The 21,025-nt window shown below is 39.3% G+C and overlaps 1 protein-coding gene across 4 annotated transcripts in view; it reads left to right on the top strand.

Moving 5' to 3' along the window:
- kalrna (kalirin RhoGEF kinase a) overlaps positions 1-21,025 on the top strand; it is a 252,578-nt gene that overhangs the window by 92,706 nt on the left and 138,847 nt on the right. For 3 of the 4 annotated variants that reach the window (XM_051905418.1, XM_051905419.1, XM_051905420.1), the window contains exons 2-5: positions 4,272-4,346; positions 6,868-6,982; positions 14,811-15,003; positions 15,228-15,740. In XM_051905418.1, the coding sequence (XP_051761378.1) occupies positions 4,272-4,346; positions 6,868-6,982; positions 14,811-15,003; positions 15,228-15,740 (896 nt within the window). The remainder of the gene's footprint in view (positions 1-4,271; positions 4,347-6,867; positions 6,983-14,810; positions 15,004-15,227; positions 15,741-21,025) is intronic. The other variant, XM_051905422.1, reaches the window with a different exon arrangement.

A 21,025-nucleotide genomic window follows, 5' to 3' on the forward strand; every position in this document is an offset into this window, starting at 1 on the left:
CATTTTTTCAGAAACAAATGAATGCAGCAACATACACTATATTGCCAAAAGTTTTGGGACGCCTGCCTTTACGTGCACATGAACTTTAATGACATCCTATTCTTAATCCGTACGGTTTAATATGGAGTTGGCCCACCGTTTGCAGCTATAACAGCTTCAACTCTTCTGGAAAGGCTTTCCACAAGGTTTTGGAGTGTGTTTATGGGAATTTTTGACCATTCTTCTAGAAGCGCATTTGTGAGGTCAGACACTGATGTTGGACGAGAAGGCCTGGCTCGCAGTCTCTGCTCTAATTCATCCCAAAGGAGTTCTATCGGGTTGAGGTCAGGACTCTGTGCAGGCCAGTCAAGTTCCTCCACACCAAACTCACTCATCCATGTCTTTATGGACCTTGCTTTGAGCACTGGTGCGCAGTCATGTTGGAACAGGCCATCCCCAAACTGTTCCCACAAAGTTGGGAGCATGAAATTGTCCAAAATGTCTTGGTATGCTGAAGCATTAAGAGTTCCTTTCGCTGGAACTAAGAGGCCAAGCCCAACCCCTGAAAAACAACCCCACACCATAATCCCCCCTCCACCAAACTTTACACTTGGCACAATGCAGTCAGGCAAGTACCATTCTCCTGGCAACTGCCAAACCCAGACTCGTCCATCGGATTGCCAGACAGAGAAGCGTGATTCATCACTCCAGAGAACACGTCTCCACTGCTCTAGAATCCAGTGGCGGCGTGCTTTACACCACTGCATCAGACGCTTTGCATTGCACTTGGTGATGTAAGGCTTGGATGCAGCTGCTCGGCCATGGAAACCCATTCCATGAAGCTCTCTACGTACTGTTCTTGAGCTAATCTGAAGGCCACATGAAGTTTGGAGGTCTGTAGCTATTGATTCTGCATAAAGTTGGCAACTTCTGCGCACTGTGCGCCTCAGCATGCGCTGACCCCGCTCTGTGATTTTACGTGGCCTACCACTTCGTGGCTGAGTTTCTGTTGTTCCCAATTGCTTCCACTTTGTTTTGATACCACTAACAGTTGACCGTGGAATATTTAGTAGTGAGGAAATTGACTTGACTTATTGCACAGGTGGCAACCTATCACGGTACCACGGTTGAATTCACTGAGCTCCTGAGAGCAACCTATTCTTTCACAAATGTTTGTAGAAGCAGTCTGCATGCCTAGGTGCTTGATTTTATACACCTGTGGCCATGGAAGTGATTGGAACACCTGAATTCAGTGATTTGGAGGGGTGTCCCAATACTTTTGGCAATATAGTGTATTATTATTATGTTGGTTGTTGTACATATCGCAGCAGTTTAAAAAATGAAATAAAATCAAAAGCCATACATATGAATCTGGTTATGTGAAGTGTAACCCCTCAGTTCTTACTAGCTGGCCTCTGTTACACTCACTCCCATAAACTTCACTCCCATCTGGGTCATGGCACCAATGTAACCAGCTCTGCTCGACCCTTTCAGAGCGGGGAGTCGAACCGGCGTCTCCGACATAGGAGTTGGGTACGCTAACAAGGATGCTAAAGACCACAGCCTCTAGTGCACCTCTTGAGGTTTACTCGCACAACTCTTACTAGCTGGCCTCCGTTACACTCACCCCCTTAAATCTATCCGGGTCAAGGCGCCAATGTAACCAGCCCTAATCGACCCGCTCCAAATGGGAGTCGAACCGCCGTCTCCAACATGGGAGGTGGGCATGCTCACAAGGAAAGTAAAGTCCGTAGCCTTTAACATGCCTCTTAAGGCTAGAGGAGTGAGGTATACCTGCACAGCTCTTTACAAGCTGGCCTTTGTTACAGTCACCCCCTAAACCTCACTCCCATCCGGGTCACAGCACCATCCTACTCACTCTGCTCTAAGCAAGATTTGAACCAGTGTTTCAGGCATGGGAGGTGGCCGCTGTAAAGACCATAGCCTCTAGAAGCCAGGGGAGTGAGGTTTACTTGCACAGCTCTTACTAGCTGGCCTCCGTTATGGAAGCAAACATCAAAATGTATTAGTTTACGAATCATGCACTATGGTAAAAGTGTCTTAAGGTCATAAGGAACTGTGCGAAAATATGTCGTTATTAAATATATCTTTATGTATCAATAATCCGCCCCTGTAATCATAATTTTTGAAAAGGAATAAAAGTTGTGGGTGTTTTACTGCCACTAGTGTTCATTTCAGCTGGGAACTGCAGTGAAATGTATGTATAAGTATGTTTCACAAAAATATAGTTACAGGTACGTTTTCCAGTGAGCCTACTGCGAATGTGAATGCGAATGTAAATCACCAATTAATTATAATTAATTATATCACCATCTGCTGCTAACTAGCAAATCCTAGTACCAAATCTTTGGTTAGGCAAATTTATCCATGTTAGATGTTTCTAATCATCTGCTGAAATACATCTGCCTTGAATCTGATGCATAATCAGGCAGACTACTGAAGCTCTTTCATTATCATCTTCCTCTCTGAACCTCTGTAATGTAGTCGTTCATTAGCAGGGTCGCCTGTATGCCTTTAATGTGAGGAATCAGCAGCATTGATCCACTCCAGTGAAGAGAGAGTCCTCAGGGAAGAGTGTAGTACTGAGGAGACACCTCTCTTTAGATGGCTTCATCCTGTATCCTGAGTGTTTATGATGGCTCTTATCATCTCTCTCTGAGGATTCTGCTGCTTTATGATAGTCAGATTGAAAAGTCCAAACTGAGAGAGAGAGAGAGAGAGAGAGAGAGAGAGAGAGAGACGGTTGGTCATGATAAGCAGAGACAAGGAGATAGATGTGAACATGAAGGAAGATGTGTGTGTGGAGGAGTTTACTGTAGACCCAGTGGAACATTTTATTGCTTAGGGGTTGCGTTTTCATAGCTCAGACGATCTAATGGAGTTCTCAGTTATCTTTATGACATCTTGATCTTAAGTGTCAGCTTAAATGTCTTAGGCATTTCTCCTAAAACCCTTAGGGGGGAAAAGACCACTGATTGTTGAGACACGAGACATGTCTTCAATTTCAACTTTAACAATGTTCTTTAATTTTACCTGCCATTAGTTTTGAAAATGCAACATTTCCACTTTGAAATTAATCAGAGATGATCACTAAAAAGGTCCATAACTTGGTACTTGATGAATTAAAAGATGAAGAAAATAGGACAAGCAGACATAATTATTTATATATTTTAAAAAAAAAACAAAGTAACTACTGCATTTAATGTCCGATGTGTAAAATATGGTTGTGTCAACACTATCAGCTGTCTGCACCTTGAATCTTTCTGTCTGTGGTGATAATCCAGTAGATCAAGGGTCCTCAAACTTGTTCAGGCTTGGATCCACTTAGTCAGGTATAATGAGTCTTGAGACCAACCAAAAACTGTTTAGAGAGAAATATGAGAATAAAAGTGGGATAGGGAAAAAGTATTTTAAAATTGAAAAACTACAAACTTTGAATTTAAGCAAATGTATGAAGTGTCATCTTTGTGTTAGAAGATGTAGTTTTTTTAATGTAAACTTACTTAATATTAAGTATTAATATTGCATAATATTGTTAATATTGCACTCTCTGTGAAGTGATTCACAGTAGCTAATGAACAAGTGTCTCATGTCATAGCTGTTACTATATTTGTATCTTAGTCCAGCTGGAACACTGTATTGACCAATCAGCGTCCAAAATCATATACATAGATGTGCACTTTTGTTAAGCCACACTTTTATTTATTTGTTTCCTTATTTTTTATCTATTTGTATTAATATTTAAGTTGAATGTGTCTTTTATTTTGCTTTGTTTTTCTTCTTTGTAATATTGTCTTGAAACTCATAAATAAAGTTCAAAATCATATATCATAATGATACATACGCCATCTCAATCTGAAGGATCCTTGGAAGGCGGGATTCTTCCGAGGAGATATGCTTAGGGAAGTTTGTGAGTGTGTGTCTAAAAAATGAAGTGGAATGCACCCTTGGAGTATTTTAATCACCCACAATCCTTTGCACACATTCTAATTCATTTCTGTTTTGTTGTAGTGGGAGACCACAAATGGCTGTTATTCAATGTATTGCATTAATAGAGAGTTAATATAATATATTTTTCAAAAATTATGACATAGCCGAGGAGGACATAGGAGCCTCAGAAGGACTAGTGAAGGAAGGATGCAGCCATCCAATTTTGAAGCACTCAATATGTGTATTTCCTGTTTAAGACTGTGTATTATGTTGGAATGTAATAAGTGATAATGAGATTGTAAATGAAAATAATCTTGCTGTTTCTCCATTTTCATTCACAGGGTCTTTCAGATGTGAAGGCATTAAAGCGTCTGATGTCCTTCCTGTGCTGAGAGAAAAAATAGCATTTGTATCAGGTGAGTGAGAACTGTGAGATGTTTTGAGTGTGATTTATTCTCATTTTCATTCTGTTGTCATCTACTCACTCTCATGTTTTGAGAATTAATGACGTTTGACATTGGGATTTCATTATTTGGCTCTGATGTTGGTGGTGTACAAGCTGGTGGGGAACTTGTTGAGGTGGCCAAGGGAATTTTTTTTTTTTTTGACTAAACCAAATGATGGGAACAGAATGCAGAATAATGGAATACAGAGCATGCAAACATTAAAGGGGTCATGACAGATCAAAATCATGATCTATTGACATACAAGAGGTCTTTGTAGCATTAAAATATCCTCCAAGTGTCATAGCTTAAAACGTCCTCCTCATTATTAACAAATTTATTTTATCAAGCTTCAAAAACAACTCGTTTGGATATTGTGGGATTTGTGACGTCACATGGGCAAATACATTTGCATATGCCTGCCTCCAGAGCAAGACATTGACGAATAGTTTTACATCATCGCACTATAGGCCCCGCCCACTGGTATTCAGTTGCTTAATTTGCCTACACTGGATATAAGCGTCACATTGCATCAAAAGCAAATAGAACTCATTATAATCACTGTCGTTGTCTACACTGGATACCATATACAGATGCCTATTCACTTTCTGACGTACTCGAGTCCACACGCTTGAGTCTGCCGACCAGTGGACAAATGGAAGCATAAAGGGATGTTCACTTTGATGTGTCCAGTTTGAACAGCTCATTTGCTCATTTCTGTAGAAACTTCAGAAGGATCCCAGTGCATGGGTTATTTTTAATGGCGTCAGGGATCGTGTCGGAGGATTATATGTTTGACTGCAGGTTGTTTTGTAAATGAGCACAGTGTAATGGAGAGTTTGCAAAGAAACTTTTGTTGACAGATGAAGCTGTCAGCTGTATTATATCTGACAGCAGCAAATCGCAAACTGTAAACAAGTGCATAATGCTAAACATAATGCTTTGTCTGTAAATTACGGTTTTATATGGATAATATTTTCAAAACACTTAAGGTGATGATACACGGGACAACTTTTTGAGCAATTTGCCTACACTTGATATAAGCGTCACATTGCGTCAAAAGCAAATAGAGCCCATTATAATCACTATCGCTGTCTACACTGGATACAGTATATAGATACCCGTTTACTTTCTGATGTACTCGAGTCCACGCGCTTGAGTCTGCCGATAAGTGGACAAATGGAAGCATAAAGTTTACTCACAGTAATGGAGAAATCATTTCATTCCCAACAGTGAGTATGATGCAGCCATCATGGACATTTGTATTACTGATAGATGCCTTTTAATTCTTGACACTTTATTTTTTTATGTTGGTATTTTTTAAAATGTGTATTTTATGAGAAAAATATTGAATATAACATTGAAAGATTAATGGCAGAGGTTACGGTTATTATTTATTGGTATGTTAACTGAAGGATCAATCGACTGATCAGAAAATAATTAGATTAATCATAAAAAAATAAGCAATAGATTAATCGATCATTAAAATAATCGTTAGTTACAGCCCTAGTGTATTGTGAAAAGTGCTATACAAATAAATTTGACAACACTAAAATAATGCAATAAACACTAAATAGTAAAAAAAAACATAACATAAAACTCTTATATATATACGGAGCCCCTAAGGGGACATGGTGATGTGAAAAAATAAGAGATTTGAGGAAAAATGCGTTTGGTTCTCTCACAAAAGTATTGTGTTCCCTCAAGAAACTTTGCCTTCGCTTCAAAGTTTCTCAGGGAACACAAAAGTTCTGCGAGTGAATGCTGAGTTTTTATGAAAACACATTTTCGTGAGTGAACGCAAAAGCATTGAAATATAATTTTTCTTCTTTTTTTTTTTTTTTTTACCATCACCATGTTCCTTTTTACAAAGCCTAAGAAGTCACCTGTAGGACAAAAAAATGCCCGCTAATCCGTGGCCACAGTTTTGCAATTCGTCCTCTATATTTGTCCAGTTTATAAATCATAATCACAGATTCTTAAACTGCTCCCTCAGTTTAACAAATCACGCCCATGAATTAATGAATCATTTCCAATCCATGCACTCAGATTTGTAAACCGTACCTTTGTTTTTTCTATCCATACCCACCAAATCATAAACTGTGCCCACGCTTTCGCAGTTCATTCCAACTGTACTCACGGATTTGTGACCCATCCCTCATTTTAGAAATCTCTAGTTTACCTACACAAGAACAGAACAGTCGGCCAAAATGTGATTTGTTAAACTGAGGGAACAAGAATCTGTGAGTACAGTTTATAAACTGAGCGGACGAATTGCAAAACCATGGCCACGGATTTGCGGGTCTTGCATTTTTCTCCTACAGGTAACTTCCCAGGCTCCGTACCTTTAGGCGCTCCATAAACGTACATTACATCTACAGCTTAAAACAGCTGTGATGCCCAGAAATGCTGTTTTTCTTGGAAGCTCACTAGACATGCTCTGTTGTGAGTGTCATGTGTGAAAGGCTTCATGTTCTCTCTGGGTCGTTTGCAGGAGGTCGTGATAAGAGAGGTGGCCCCATCCTGACCTTTCCCGCTAGGAGTAATCATGACCGAATAAAACAAGAGGACCTGAGAAGACTTGTAACATACCTGTCCACTGTGCCCAGGTGAGCTTAATATTAATGTGTCGATTAACATCTCAGAATAAACCAACTGCAGAGCAGACATGAGCATTATGGGTGTTATTGTGTCTATCTTTGCCCCCCCCCTCCCCAACACAGAGCTGTGCATCAAGAGGTGCTCTAGTGATTGACACTAGAGGCTCCTTTAGCATCCCATGCCGGAAACTCTGGTTTGAATCCTCCTCGAAGTGGTGTGAGTAGAACTGGAGGGGTTACATTGGTGCCGGCCTGCGGTCTTTAGCGTCCTTGTTAGCGTGCCCGCCTCCCATGCCGGAAACGGCAATTCGAATCCGGCTTGGAGTGGGTCGAGTAGGGCTGGTTACATTGGTGCCGTGACCCGGATGGGAGTGAGGTTTTTAGGGGGTAAGTGTAACGGAGACCAGCTAGTAAGAGCTGCATGGGTAAACCTCAAGAGGCATGCTAGAGGCTGCAGTCTTTAGCGTCCTTGTTAGTGTGCCCACTTCCCATGCTGGAAACGGCAATTCAAATCCCACTCAGAGTGGGTCGAGTAGGGCTGGTTACATTGGTGCCGTGACTCAGATGGGAGTGAGGTTTTTAGGGGGTGAGTGTAATGGAGGCCAGCTAGGAAGAGTTGTGCAGGTAAACCTCAAGAGATATGTTAGAAGCTTCAGTCTTTAGTGTCCTTGTTTACATGCCCAACTCCCATGCTTGGAAACGACGGTTTGAATCCCGCTCGGAATGGGTTGAGTAGGGCTGGTTACATTGGTGCCGTGACCCGGATGGCAGTGAAGTTTTTAGGGGGTAAGTGTAATGGAGACCAGCTAGTAAGAGCTGCATGGGTAAACCTCAAGAGGCATGCTAGAGGCTGCAGTCTTTAGCATCCTTGTTAGCGTGCCTACCTCCCATGCTGGAAATGGCAATTCGAATCCCGCTCAGAGTGGGTCGAGTAGGGCTGGTTACATTGGTGCCGTGACTCGGATGGGAGTGAGGTTTTTAGGGGGTGAGTGTAATGGAGGCCAGCTAGGAAGAGTTGTGCAGGTAAACCTCAAGAGATATGTTAGAAGCTGCAGTCTTTAGCGTCCTTGTTAACGTGCTCAACTCCCATGCTTGGAAACGACGGTTTGAATCCCGCTTGGAATGGGTTGAGTAGGGCTGGTTACATTGGTGCTGTGACCCGGATGGCAGTGAGGTTTTTAGGGGGTAAGTGTAACGGAGACCAGCTAGTAAGAGCTGCGTGGGTAAACCTCAAGAGGCATGCTAGAGGCTGCAGTCTTTAGCGTCCTTGTTAGCGTGCCCACCTCCCATGCTGGAAACAGCAATTTGAATCCCGCTCAGAGTGGGTCGAGTAGGGCGGGTTACATTGGTGCCGTGACTCGGATGGGGGTGAGGTTTTTAGGGGGTGAGTGTAACAGAGGCCAGCTAGTAAGAGTTGTGCAGGTAAACCTCAAGAAATATGTTAGAAGCTGCAGTCTTTAGCGTCCTTTTTAGCGTGCCCGCCTCCCATGCTGGAAACGCCGGTTCGAATCCCACTCGGAGCAGGTTGAGTATGGACTGGTTACACTGGTGCTGTGACCCAGATAGGAGTGAGGTTTAGGGGGTTGAGTGTAACAGAGGCCAGCTAGTGAGTACTGTGCAGGTAAACCTCACTCTCCTGGCCTCAAGAGGCACACTAGAGGCTGCAGTCTTAAGCGTCCTTGTTAGAGTGCCCGACTTCCAATGCCAGAAATGCTGATTCCAATCCTGCTCGGAGTGGGTCGAGTAGGGCTGGTTACATTGGTGCCGTGACCCGGATGGGAGTGAGGTTTTTAGGGGGTGAGTGTAACGGAGACCAGCTAGTAAGAGCTGTGCAGGTAAACCTCAAGAGGCACACTAGAGGCTGCAGTCTTTAGCGTCCTTGTTAGTGCGCCCGCCTCCCATGCTGGAAACGACGATTCGAATCCCACACGGAATGTGTCGAGTAGGGCTGGTTCCATTGGTGCAGTGACTTTGATGAGACTGAGGTTTAGGGTGGTGAGTGTAACAGAGGCCAGCTAGTAAGAACTGTGCAAATAAGCCTCAAGAGGTGTGTTAGAGGCAACAGTCTTTAGCATCCTTGTTAGCGTGCCCGCCTCCCATGCTGGCAATGACAGAGGCCAGCTAGTAAGAGCCAAAAACGGTGGCTCGAATCCCACTTGGAGCAGTGTGAGTAGAACTGGAGGGGCACTAGCATTTTAATTAATTCAATGAATTAATTAATTAGTTAAATAAAAAAAATAAAAAAATTAAATACAATTTATTATTTTAAAAGTCGTAGAAGTGTGTTAGTTGTGCTTATACCTGTTAACATTAATTAAAATATCCTGTTAAGAGTATTTAGAAAAACTGGATCTGTTGCATTAAATTGTCAGGTCTGGTATTGTGCATGTGTTTGTGTGTGTGTGTGTGTGTGTGTGTGTTTTGAATACAGCTGTCCTCACTGGGCCACTGATCAATGCTGTCACTGCCCTCCAATGACAGCATCAAAGTCTGTGAGCTTAGCTGTGAACAAAGACTGACTTAATGCGAGTTTAATTAGGAGAAAGAGAGAAAGAAACTGAAAAAAGAAAATGAAGGGATGGAGACCCCCGTCTCTTTAAGCGTTTCCACAAGCCATGATTCATCATCAGAGCTCAGTGTTTTGATGTGTCGGTGCCCACAGGCATCTGAGCTTCTGTCCCCTTCAGCTGCTCTTTAACGCAGAACAGCTTTAAACTTCATGCAGATGAAATGAAAAGTGCAATGCTGGTTCACTGAGAGGTATCAGTTACCCTGTTTCATGACGTGATGTGGTTAAGTGTTTGAAACGTGTGTATTTAATATAGAAGGGTCTGAATGACGTTTTTCCTCCACGCTTTGCATTAACTGGGCTTTCCATTTTGTCAACCAAAAGATATCCTCATTAGCAAGAAGAACAAGTCATCCACATCCATTATGGATGTATAAATATCACACTAGACACAGAACCCGGCCCAGTTCGATTTCCACTCGGGAGCAGTGCTTGCATCATCAGTGTCAGATCAGTGTAAAGCAGTGCAGGCTGCTCGTTTGGTGAAGAGGGAAAATCAATGTTATTGAGTCAGCGTGCTAACCTCCCTTCAGGCTATGATTCATGCTCTATGCTTCCTGCACTGGCACACGATATAGTGTTTGTGACACGCTCTTTTGATTCTTGTCTGCGTTCGTGTTCACCTTAAAATGAGTATTCTATCATCATTTACTCAGTCTCATGTTGTTCCAAACCTGTATGACTGACTTTCTTCTGTGGAGCACAAAAGGAAATGTTTTGAAGAATGTAGCTCATTTTCATACAATGAAAGGATACTTTCAATTGGAGCTGTGAAGTAGTATGTCCAAATACAAAGTATTCGAAAAACAGTAGGTGAAAAGTCCCCAGATGACCTACTACTTACGACGTGATTCTGCGCATTCAATGGACACTTTACTATCCCATGAGGCCATGGGAAGGAATTTGTGAATGGCGCCGTAGGTCACATGACGGTAACAACATGGTGGATGTAGTACATTCGAATTTCATTTATACTACACACATTCATACTATATGGAACATACTTTTTTAACGGTCGTGAAGTAAGTTTCAAACCATATGTAGTACCTGAACTACTATGTGATTTTGGACACAGCAAAAAAAAAAAAAAAAAAAAAAAAAAGCAAAGTCTGAAAAATTTAATTATGAAAAAAGTATTTATTTTTTTCCTCAAGGAGAATGAATCAAATCAAAAAGAATTAAATCAGTGTCTGTTGCATGTTTTTGGCAATTTTCTGTAATTTATCTAATAAATACTAAGCCCCACACATGACATGCAGACAAAAAAAAAAAAAAAATACATATAATGGAATTAAGAATTTGTGGCCACATTTTATTACTGTAATTAGTTTAGTCATTTTAGGTCAATTGTAACCATGTTGTGCTAATTTGTTCTCTCGTTTTAATTAAATTAAATTAAGGCCACAATTTACAAGAGAACAAAATAGTACAACTTGGCCAGGATTTAACAAAAAGAAAAAAAAAGTCATTTCAAGAACTAATTCTTAATTTTTGGGTATAATTTCTTGTCCCCCTCTCTGAAGCAAAAGTTTCTCATTGCATTGTTCTAACTGCAGATCTTCACACATTTTTGCTACAGCAACAACAACAATAGATAGAAAATCATCTCTTTCAAATGTTTTTGTGATAAATAAAACAAATGATAATGAGGTCAGTGATGGCATTTGGTGAATGTGCAAGTTCTTTGTTTTTCTTAATTTGGGTTGTGTGGGATGAAGACTCAAGGCTGTGTTGAGTGTTTATGTTCAGCGCTTGAATTACTCAACACAAAGTCGACAGCGTGGCTTTGGCAGTAGTTCGTCCCATCGCAGGAGTAAAGTGTTAGAATTTACGGCTGTTGTTTTTGACAAGTTTCCCACTCAGACCTTAGAATGGCAGGAAATGAGAGAGGCTTATATGTGCCATTATGTAGTTCCTAATCACACAGCTTTGTGCTGACTTTCTGTCATCTTTATTTCCCTCTTTGAGGCGTTTGGAAAGCTGTGTTGTTAATTTTACCATCACTGAATCACTGGAGGGTTATTTTTATCTTCCAATCTCTGCGCGCTACCTCAAAAGCATGAGCCAGAAATAGAAGCTGTGCTGTTTCCGCTTAACCTGATGAGAACAATCCTCCAGGAACTCTTTAAAAGGTGCCTAAACAAATGACCCGTTTATGTTCCAAGCTGATTTTTGGTTGAAGAGATTCTGAGTGATATCATTTATAAGGAAATTCAAGAACCAAAGTGGCTTAAATACATTAATGAGGCAAAATGTGCAGCACTTTCTGGTCTGAAGGACACACACTCACCCCTCTCTCTTGCTCTCTCTCTCTTTGTCCTTTACTATGGGTCAAGTGACTCATTTAATATGAGTCAGACAGGAATACTCATCAAAAGTGGCCCATACTCAATATTGTACTGTACAAGAAATGCATAGAAGACAAAATTGAGCATTTGAAAAGAACATTTTCAACAAGTTTTCACGGTCATATGATCAGTTCCACCAGAAATCATAAAAAGGCAACACAAAAAATCCTAAAAGCTGTCTTAACTTTAGGACAACCCCACTGGTGTCCTAACTTCAGACCTTTTTGAAATCCAACAGTAAAAATCACAGTACAAAAGCCTTTTTCGAAAATGCCGTTACATTTATTAATTATACAAGACAAAGAGCTGCAACATTTGACGCACTACGAGAAACCGCAGACACATTTTCAGCAACTTTTGCCCACTCTCTTTCCTTATGTTCGTGAGTGAGCGAAGGTGAAAATTTGCAGAATAAAACAGGCTTTACCTTTTTCAACAGAGCTTATCATATGTCAAAAATGTACAGTTCTAAGATAATACAAATCATGCAGTTAGCTAACATCATGTATTCATTTAGACATTTAGTATAATAATTAAAGGCCCTGTCTCCACTTGGTATTAAGATGCATTTTGGTCGATCGGATCACAAATGGACAGCACAAATGGACAGCGCTAAATACAGGTGTAAACGGGTTCTAAAACGTTTTGAGCTTGTCCACTTTCGACCACTTCCAGAGGTAGTCGAAAATGCATTTGACCGGATTGCTGTCATAGTGGAAACGCTCATGTGGTTTAATGTGTTCGAACAGCCACAAAAGCTCTTCGCCTACTGACTTGATGCGTAAACATTATGGGACGCGCTCTAGCCAGATGGGATTTAAACTTTGTCAGCTCAAGACCTAATTTTGGTTTGAAGGCAATAAATGTACCAAGCACAATGTTCTCTCACCATTCTTGATTTCTAACACACACTCACAGTGTTCGGACGGTCTTGCAGCTGTCAGAGCAGAAATGAAAGCTGCTGTTCTCTGTATGTTTTCGTGTCATCTCTGAACTTATTTCATCCATTAGATCAAAATATCTAAAAAATCACATATACTTACCGACCCATCCCCTTGAAAAAATCAGAAGTGATTGAAAATGGACAAAAGAGACAGATTACAACACCAGGTGTAAACAGGAATGTGTCTCCCTCGCCTACTTGTGACCCGATCGACCAAAACACATCTTAATACCAGGTGTAAACAGGGCCAAAGACACCTAATATAAAGTGTGACCAATCATTCTTTTCAATTAATCATTTGAACCAGTTTATGTTTTTTTTTATATTATATTTACATATTTCATTTTATAAATATCCAAAATATTTCAAAGAGTTTTAATTTTTGGTAACAATATCACTATTGATTTTAACCAATCTGCAACTAGAGCTGCACGATTCTGGATAAAATGAGAATCACGATTTTTTGGTTTCAAATAGAGATTACGATTCTCCCACGATTCTGAATATACTGTACAACTAAAAAAAAATAACATGTAATTTACGGTTCTGACAAAATATAAATTGCTGGAAAAATGTTTGAATAAATTATTTTAAAAAATGGTTATAAATGAATTCAATGACTCATTAATAAATACTTTTCATTACTGGATGAATCAGTGTTTTAAACGAATCTTTTGAATGAATGATTCAAGGACAAATACATTTTTTAACAGTCACTTGTCGCCAACTAGTGGCGTAAGATGTAATTGATAAAAACGTTGTTTGAAGCACCAAGTTAGTTTCAAAAAGTGTTTTGCTCTATTTTGATCGCTATCGTATACATCAGTGTTTATATCCTAACTTTAATTTTTTTTTTTTTATCTCAGTACTTCTGTGATAATTTACGTTTAAAATAAGTTTAAAAGATGCGGGCGAATCCTTGTCATGGGACGTTCTAAAACGTTTAACATGAAATGTGGCTTAATTTACTAAGACAGTGTTATTAACAAACCAAACTTAGTAAACACCATACTAATAAAGCATACTATGTACAGAAAAGCATATGAGCCCAGAATATGAACGCAGCACGTTTAATTACACGTTAAGCTGCACAATTAATCATAAAAACATTGCAATCCTGATTCAAGCAATCTTATTTTATTAATGACAGAACATTCTAAAATGCTTAACGTGAAAAATGCTTAACGTGGCTTAATGTACTAAGCAACTAGCTCCAGCTCAGGACCAGCTTAGGACCAGCACTTGACCAGCTCAAACCAGCTCATGACCAACTAAGGACCAGCATAAACCAGCTCAAACCAGCTTCCATGCTTCAAAACATACCTAACCAGCATATGCTGTTTTTTTCAACAGGGCAAACTCGGTAGACATACTAATAAAGCATACTATACAGAATAATTGGTTTGTGCAGAATTTGATTTTTTAATATCACTTAGAAGGCTACATTAAACGATGTTAAGTGTTTTCTTTATAATGGATTCTAATGAAGGAAAACTCTTAACGTGTAATTAAATGTGTTGCGTTCATATTCTGGGCTCAACTGCTTTTCTGTACGTAGTATACTTTATTAGTAGGCTATGACGTTTACTGAGTTTGGTCTGTTAATATCACTGTCTTAGTACATTAAGCCACGTTAAGCATTTTAAAATGTCCCGTCACTGATAAAATAAGATCGCATGGGTGCTTGAATCGAGATCGCGTTCTTTTTATGATTAATCGTGCAGCTATCTGCAACTGTTGGGTAGTTGACTTTTGTGAAACAAATTTGACAATCTATAAGATGTCTTCAGTAAGCAGTCACAATGTCAAACAATGAAGATGAAATTAAAGATTTCAAACAGTATTATTGTCATATTATTAGTAGTATTATTAATATTATTATCATACTTAGAAGTCTAGTAAACTAATAATTACTTATTAATTGTTGCATTCCTTCTGGTATAATTCTGGAAATCTCTCCTTCTCTGTCTGTTTCAGTGAGGACGTGTGTAAGAGAGGTTTCACTGTGATTATTGATATGCGCGGTTCTAAGTGGGACCTGATAAAGCCGTTACTGAAGACCCTGCAGGAAGCTTTTCCAGCTGAGATCTGTGTCGCTCTCATCATCAAACCAGACAACTTCTGGCAGAAACAAAAGACCAACTTTGGCAGTGCCAAGTTCACCTTTGAGGTAAAAATGCATTTATTGAATAGCTGTCTTCCCCATTCCAGACTCTAAAGTGTCATCCTCTGCTTGTCTGCACAGAATGTGTTTGTTGATTTAGCTTAACATATATTTTAATGTTAAAATATCAAACTTCATGTTTCCATCATGTTATAATTCATTCATTCAAGAAGTAGGCCATCTTTACTTTCACCCTAAACTCACGTCTATTTCTCCCTTCTCGCTGACAGACTAGCATGGTGTCTGTGGAGGGTTTGACCAAACTAGTGGACCCGTCTCAGTTAACGGACGACTTTGAGGGATCTCTGGAATATAATCATGAGGAATGGATTGAGCTCCGGGTCGCTCTCGAGGAGTTCCTGGCCAGTGCTGTTCACCTCCTCTCCCGCCTGGAAGATCTGCAGGAGATGTTGGCTAAGAAGGAGTTCCCGGTGGACGTGGAGGGATCTCGGAGGCTCATCGATGAGCACACTCAGCTGAAGAAGAAGGTGATGAAGGCTCCAGTGGAAGAGCTGGACCACGAAGGCCAGAGACTCTTGCAGTGTATCCGTTCCAGTGATGGCTTCTCAGGGAGGAACTGTATTTCTGGAAGTGCCGACTTCCAGAGTGTGGTTCCGAAGATTGCCAGTCTGCTGGATAAACTCCACAGCACCAGACAGCACCTGCACCAGATGTGGCACCTAAGAAAACTAAAGCTGGATCAGTGTTTTCAGCTCCGACTGTTTGAACAGGATGCAGAGAAGGTAAGTGAGCACGGGTTTAAAATTGACAAAATTATGGCTGTTTGTGGTCTGCGTGCGAAAGTAAGGTGGACTATTCAGAAAAAATACATTGATATTTTTGAAGGTATGCTGTTACTCTAAGAGTGTTCCCAAAACTTTGGTTTCTTTCAATTTTTTACACATATAGAAACAAAAATGGGTAACACTTTACGATAAGGTCTTATTTGTCACCATTAGTAAATTAATTAGTTAGTATGAACTAACTATTTTTACAGCATCTATCAACCTTTGTTTATGTGAGTTAATAAAAATACATTTGTTCACTGATTGTTCATGTTAGTTCACAGTGCATTAACTAATGTTAACAGATACAACTTTTGGTTTTATTAATGTATTAGAAATGTAGAAATTAACATTAGCTAAGATTAAAAAAATATTTTACTGTTTGTTCATGTTAACTAATGTAGTTTACTAATTGTAAAAAGTCTTTAAAATTATCGGGTCCTCTTTATTAAAACCGCACTGGTGTGTAATCAAACAAAAACAAAACAATGGAGCAACATTCGCTTCCTCACAATCAATCACTTTCTTCAGACGTTCAACTTTCAAGCACGTGTATGTGTGTGTGTGCCTTTATTCTCTCCATGCCAATCACTGCAATCAGACACAGATGTTAGTTGTGTTGCACTGGACCCACTTATGCACCACTCGTCACTTATGCACCACTGAATCTCTCTCCTATTGCAGACACGCCCCGCCACACTAATGTTAACAAATGAAACCTTATTGTAAAGTGCTACCCAAATGGGTTTACAAAATATATACTTGACAAAATATATACTTGGTATGCTTGACTTGGTACATAGACTGATTTGTGGTGCAAGTGCACTTTTGTTGCTGCTTTATTTTAAAGGCCTGTCCAAAATATGTAAATCTAAAAAGGTGAGGAGCAAATAATAAAGGCTGGCTGGAAATAGCAAAAGTCCAAATCATGATTCAGGATATAAAACCAGGAACCATGTTTGGAGTGCAGAAAAGAGTATAGAGAATGACCAGATATGTTCTTGTTTTTTTTTCAAAGTTTGAATTCATTGTAAAATGCAAATGAATACATAAAATGCATTACAATCTGAAATATTAATATAGATAAATATAAATATAGAACAATTTAACATTGGTATCTTGTACAGTATCATATTACTTCAAAAGCAAAAAAAAAAAAAAAAAGCCACTCAAGGTCAGACTCAGACCCTGTTTACACCTGGTATTAAGATGCAATTTTGTCGATCGGATCACAAGTGGACGACGCTAAATACAGGTGTAAACGGGGTCTAAAACATTTTAAGCTTGTCCACTTTTACCATTTCCAGAGGAAGTCTAAAACACATTCGACCGGATTGCTTTCATACCGTAAGTGGACTGCGAAGTGGACTTCACAGGGTATTTCGCCATCTTATGTGAGATTCCAATCCGAAGGGAGCGAACATGTTCAGTTCGAAGGGCACTGCGAACGGCATAGGGAATAAGGGAACATCGATACATCACTTCACATGAAGTAGAGAGGTAAAATCACCCAACTGTCATTGCGCACCGCGTCACCAGTCAGAACTACGATGGAGCAGAGCCGTTGAAAGTTTTTAAACGGCTCTGCGATGTAGGAATTTACGTATGCGTTTCGAGTATTCATGAATTTTGTTATTCTTATACGAACGAAAGTATGAACGGTTATGGCGATGAGTGTTACATTTGCATATTTTATTGTATGAATAGGAATGACAAAGTAAAAGTGTTGAAAAGCAGCTGATTTTTTATTTTAATTTATTTACCTCAGTGTTTACTATGCGGCTGCGCGTGGAAAAGAAAGCGCATGAGATGAGACCCAGACCATGGATTAAGAATACATTTATACAGTTAACCATGAGAATTTATTTTCATATGGCATGACAGTTACAGCTTCAAATCTGTTAAGAGTCAATTTTAAATTCGAAAGTAAATTATAATATATATTTATTTATGTTATATCATAATCTGCGCAACACCGTCGTTGACTTTCTTCGATGACGTTTGCAGGGCGTTCCAAATGAGCGATTATTGTCAGCGAAGTCCACTTCAATTGATGTACCGTGCTCAGGGAGTAGTGAGCAGTGAACACTACGTAGGGAACCTTTCGAATGGAACGCAGCTAAAGTGTAAATGCTCATGTGGTCGAATGCATTCGAACAGCCGCTAAAGACCACCTACTCTCCGCCTACTGACCTAATGCGTAAACATGAAAGCGCGCTAGCCAGACAGGATTTAAACTTTGTCATCTGATGACCTAAGTTTGGTTTGAAGATAAAAAATGTACCAAAACACGATATTCTCTCACCATTCCTGATTTCTAACACACACAGTCACAGCGTTTGGCCGGTCTTGTGACTGTCAGACCAGAAGCGGAAGCTGCTGCTCTCCGTATGTTTTTCCGTCGTCTCCGGGGCGTTTATATGTAAATTGCGCAAGCTTATTTTGTCCATTAGATTGAAAGATCTGGAAAAGTCCGTACATTTACCTGCCCATAGACCCTCCCCTCGAAGAAATCAGGACAGACGTGGTTGAAAGTGGGCAGAAGAGATGGATTAAAATGCCAGGTTTAAACGGGAATATGTCTCCCTCCACCAAAACGCATCTTAATACCAGGTATAAAAAGGGCCTTATACTTCACATCGTGCCTTGAGTGCTTTTTGTGCATTTCTGTTAACCATGTAAATCTGGCAAATAAAATAATAGTCAGAAAAATACATCTATTTTTTAATGGAACATTTGTTTATTATACCTTTAGACAAAACAATTTTAAAAATTAATACATCATGAAATTGTGAGAATATGAAACTAAAGCAGTTTGGTGCAGATGGTATTTATATGGCCAAAAAGTAAGATTAAATTCCAATAGCTTGTAAGGCAAATCAATGAGATCTTTATAACAGTATAACAGGCTACTTACATAAAATGCATATAAATATTGTCACTCAAAATCTCCCAACATGTCTTAGGTATTTTTACATTTACTTTATAAAAATCAGCAAAGATTTCACAGCAAAAAGACGTGTACTACGACCTGAAGGCCCTTTACTTGCTAAAAAAGTATAAACTTTCAATCAGATGACAGAAGGCTTGTAGTAGATTGTGTACAACAGGCTTTTTCAGCTTTATAGGGTTTAAGGCTTTACAGGGTTAAGAGTGTGACCTCACACTAACTCCACCCCACTTCATGATTACAGTGAGTTTGAGATAATTGTTTAGACATAAGGTGAAGGGCCAGAGGGCCGCTCACAGGGGCCCGTCTGATACTGAGTACACATAAGTGCTTTGTTCTGATGATTTCATTTAGTTCAGAGCGCAGGCGTTTATTTTTAGCTACCGCACACACAACCTTTCACTCGTTGCGGGTGAACATGATTGAACATCATTTGTCTGTCATTGTGCCAGGCCTCCTTATGTCAAAAGGCCAAGAGCAAGCAGTCATTCTGCTAATTAATACCTCCGTCCAACTTCTTAGAACGAGCCTGGACCTATTAGATTAAAGCATTCATTTAATATAATAGGAATGCAGGCAGTCAACTAGATTATCAATTATGCTGTCTCTCAGCTCTTATCTTGATTACAAGTACAATTCATTTACAGTTCTAATTAAATATTTATTTAGGACAGTTATTCGGTATTGAAGGATAAATTGTTTATAATTCAGAAAGCAGTGGAGGCCATGGCGGTGAAACATGTGGACAGAATTTTAATGACTTTAGTATTTGCATATTGTTTATTATTCATTATGTTGCATTTCCATCTGTTAATTAAAGCATATTTATGAATTAATTAATGCAATACGTATTTCTCTAAAGCTTTGATGTGTAAAATATGTACAGTCACAGCAACAGTATATGATTAAGCATGGATTTCTGCATTAATTGGCCATAAAATTTGATTTGATCGTCTCATTGTTTGGACTCCAGGTTAAAGGGTTAGTTCACCTAAAAATGAAAATTGTCATTAATTACTCACCCTCATGTCGTTCCACACCTGTAAGACCTTCGATCATCCTCGGAACACAAATTAAGATATTTTTTATAAAATCCGATGGCTCAGTAAGGCCTGCATCGCCAGCAATAACACTCCCTTTTTCAATGCCCAGAAAGCTACTAAAAACATATTTAAAACAGTTCATGTGACTACAGTGGTTCAACCTTATAAAGGGACGAGAATACTTTTTGTGTGCCAAAAATAACAAAATATGGACTTTATTCAACAATATCTAGAGATGAGCAATTTCAAAACACTGCTTCATGAAGCTTCGAAGCTTTATGAATCTTTTGTTTCGAATCAGTGGTTCAGAGCTCCAAAATCCCATGATTTCAGTAAACGAGGCTTCGTTACGTCATAAGTGTTTTGAAACTGCAAAAGTTCACGTGACTTTGGCAGTTCGATAAGCGCTCCGGACCACTGATTCGAAACAAAAGATTCGTAAAGCTTTGAAGCAGTGTTTTGAAATCGCCCATCACTAGATATTGTTGAATAAAGTCGCTATTTTGTTACTTTTGGCGCACAAAAATTATTCTCGTCGCTTTATAATATTAAGGTTGAACCACTGTAGTCACATGAACTGTTTTAAATATGTTTTTAGTAGCTTTCCGGGCATTGAAAAAGGGAGTGTTCTTGCTGGCGATTTAGCATTAAGAATTTGCCATGGATTTGTAAATAAATTAGTCATAAAAATGCGGTCTGATCTTTAAGGTGGAAAAAATCTAATCATATTTTATGACTAATTTATACAGAAATCTATGTCAAATCCTAAGGGTTCACATACTTTTTTCTGCAACTGTATGTAGCCTACAGTATATGATGTCACAGATGGGAATGGCAAACTCTGACATTGGCAAAAAGGCATTTATGATGCAGATTGTGTTAAAAATATTGCTAGACGAATGTTCCAGACAGTGTAAATCCTTTAAAAGCTCCTACAACTGATATCTGTGTTTTAGCACAGCATTTTATCAACAAGTGGATTTATCTTAATTAGAAGGATTGCCATGACATCACAGCAAACTTCCCAGCAAACCTCGCTGATTGTACACAATAATCCATCATTTTTTCCTACTACAACACAAAACGCTGTTAATCCAGTGATGTCTCCCTATATTAACATTCTTATCTGAATGAATTTCTTATCGTCTACTAAAACAAAACGGTTGAATTTTTTACATTTGTCATTCTGTTATCTGTCCTGAGCCTGTCGTACGCTAGTCTGTGTGTTTGATTTATTATGTGTGCTGTCT

The sequence above is a fragment of the Ctenopharyngodon idella genome, chromosome 9 (genome assembly GCF_019924925.1).
Source record: "Ctenopharyngodon idella isolate HZGC_01 chromosome 9, HZGC01, whole genome shotgun sequence".
Classification (NCBI taxonomy): Eukaryota; Metazoa; Chordata; class Actinopteri; order Cypriniformes; family Xenocyprididae; genus Ctenopharyngodon; species Ctenopharyngodon idella.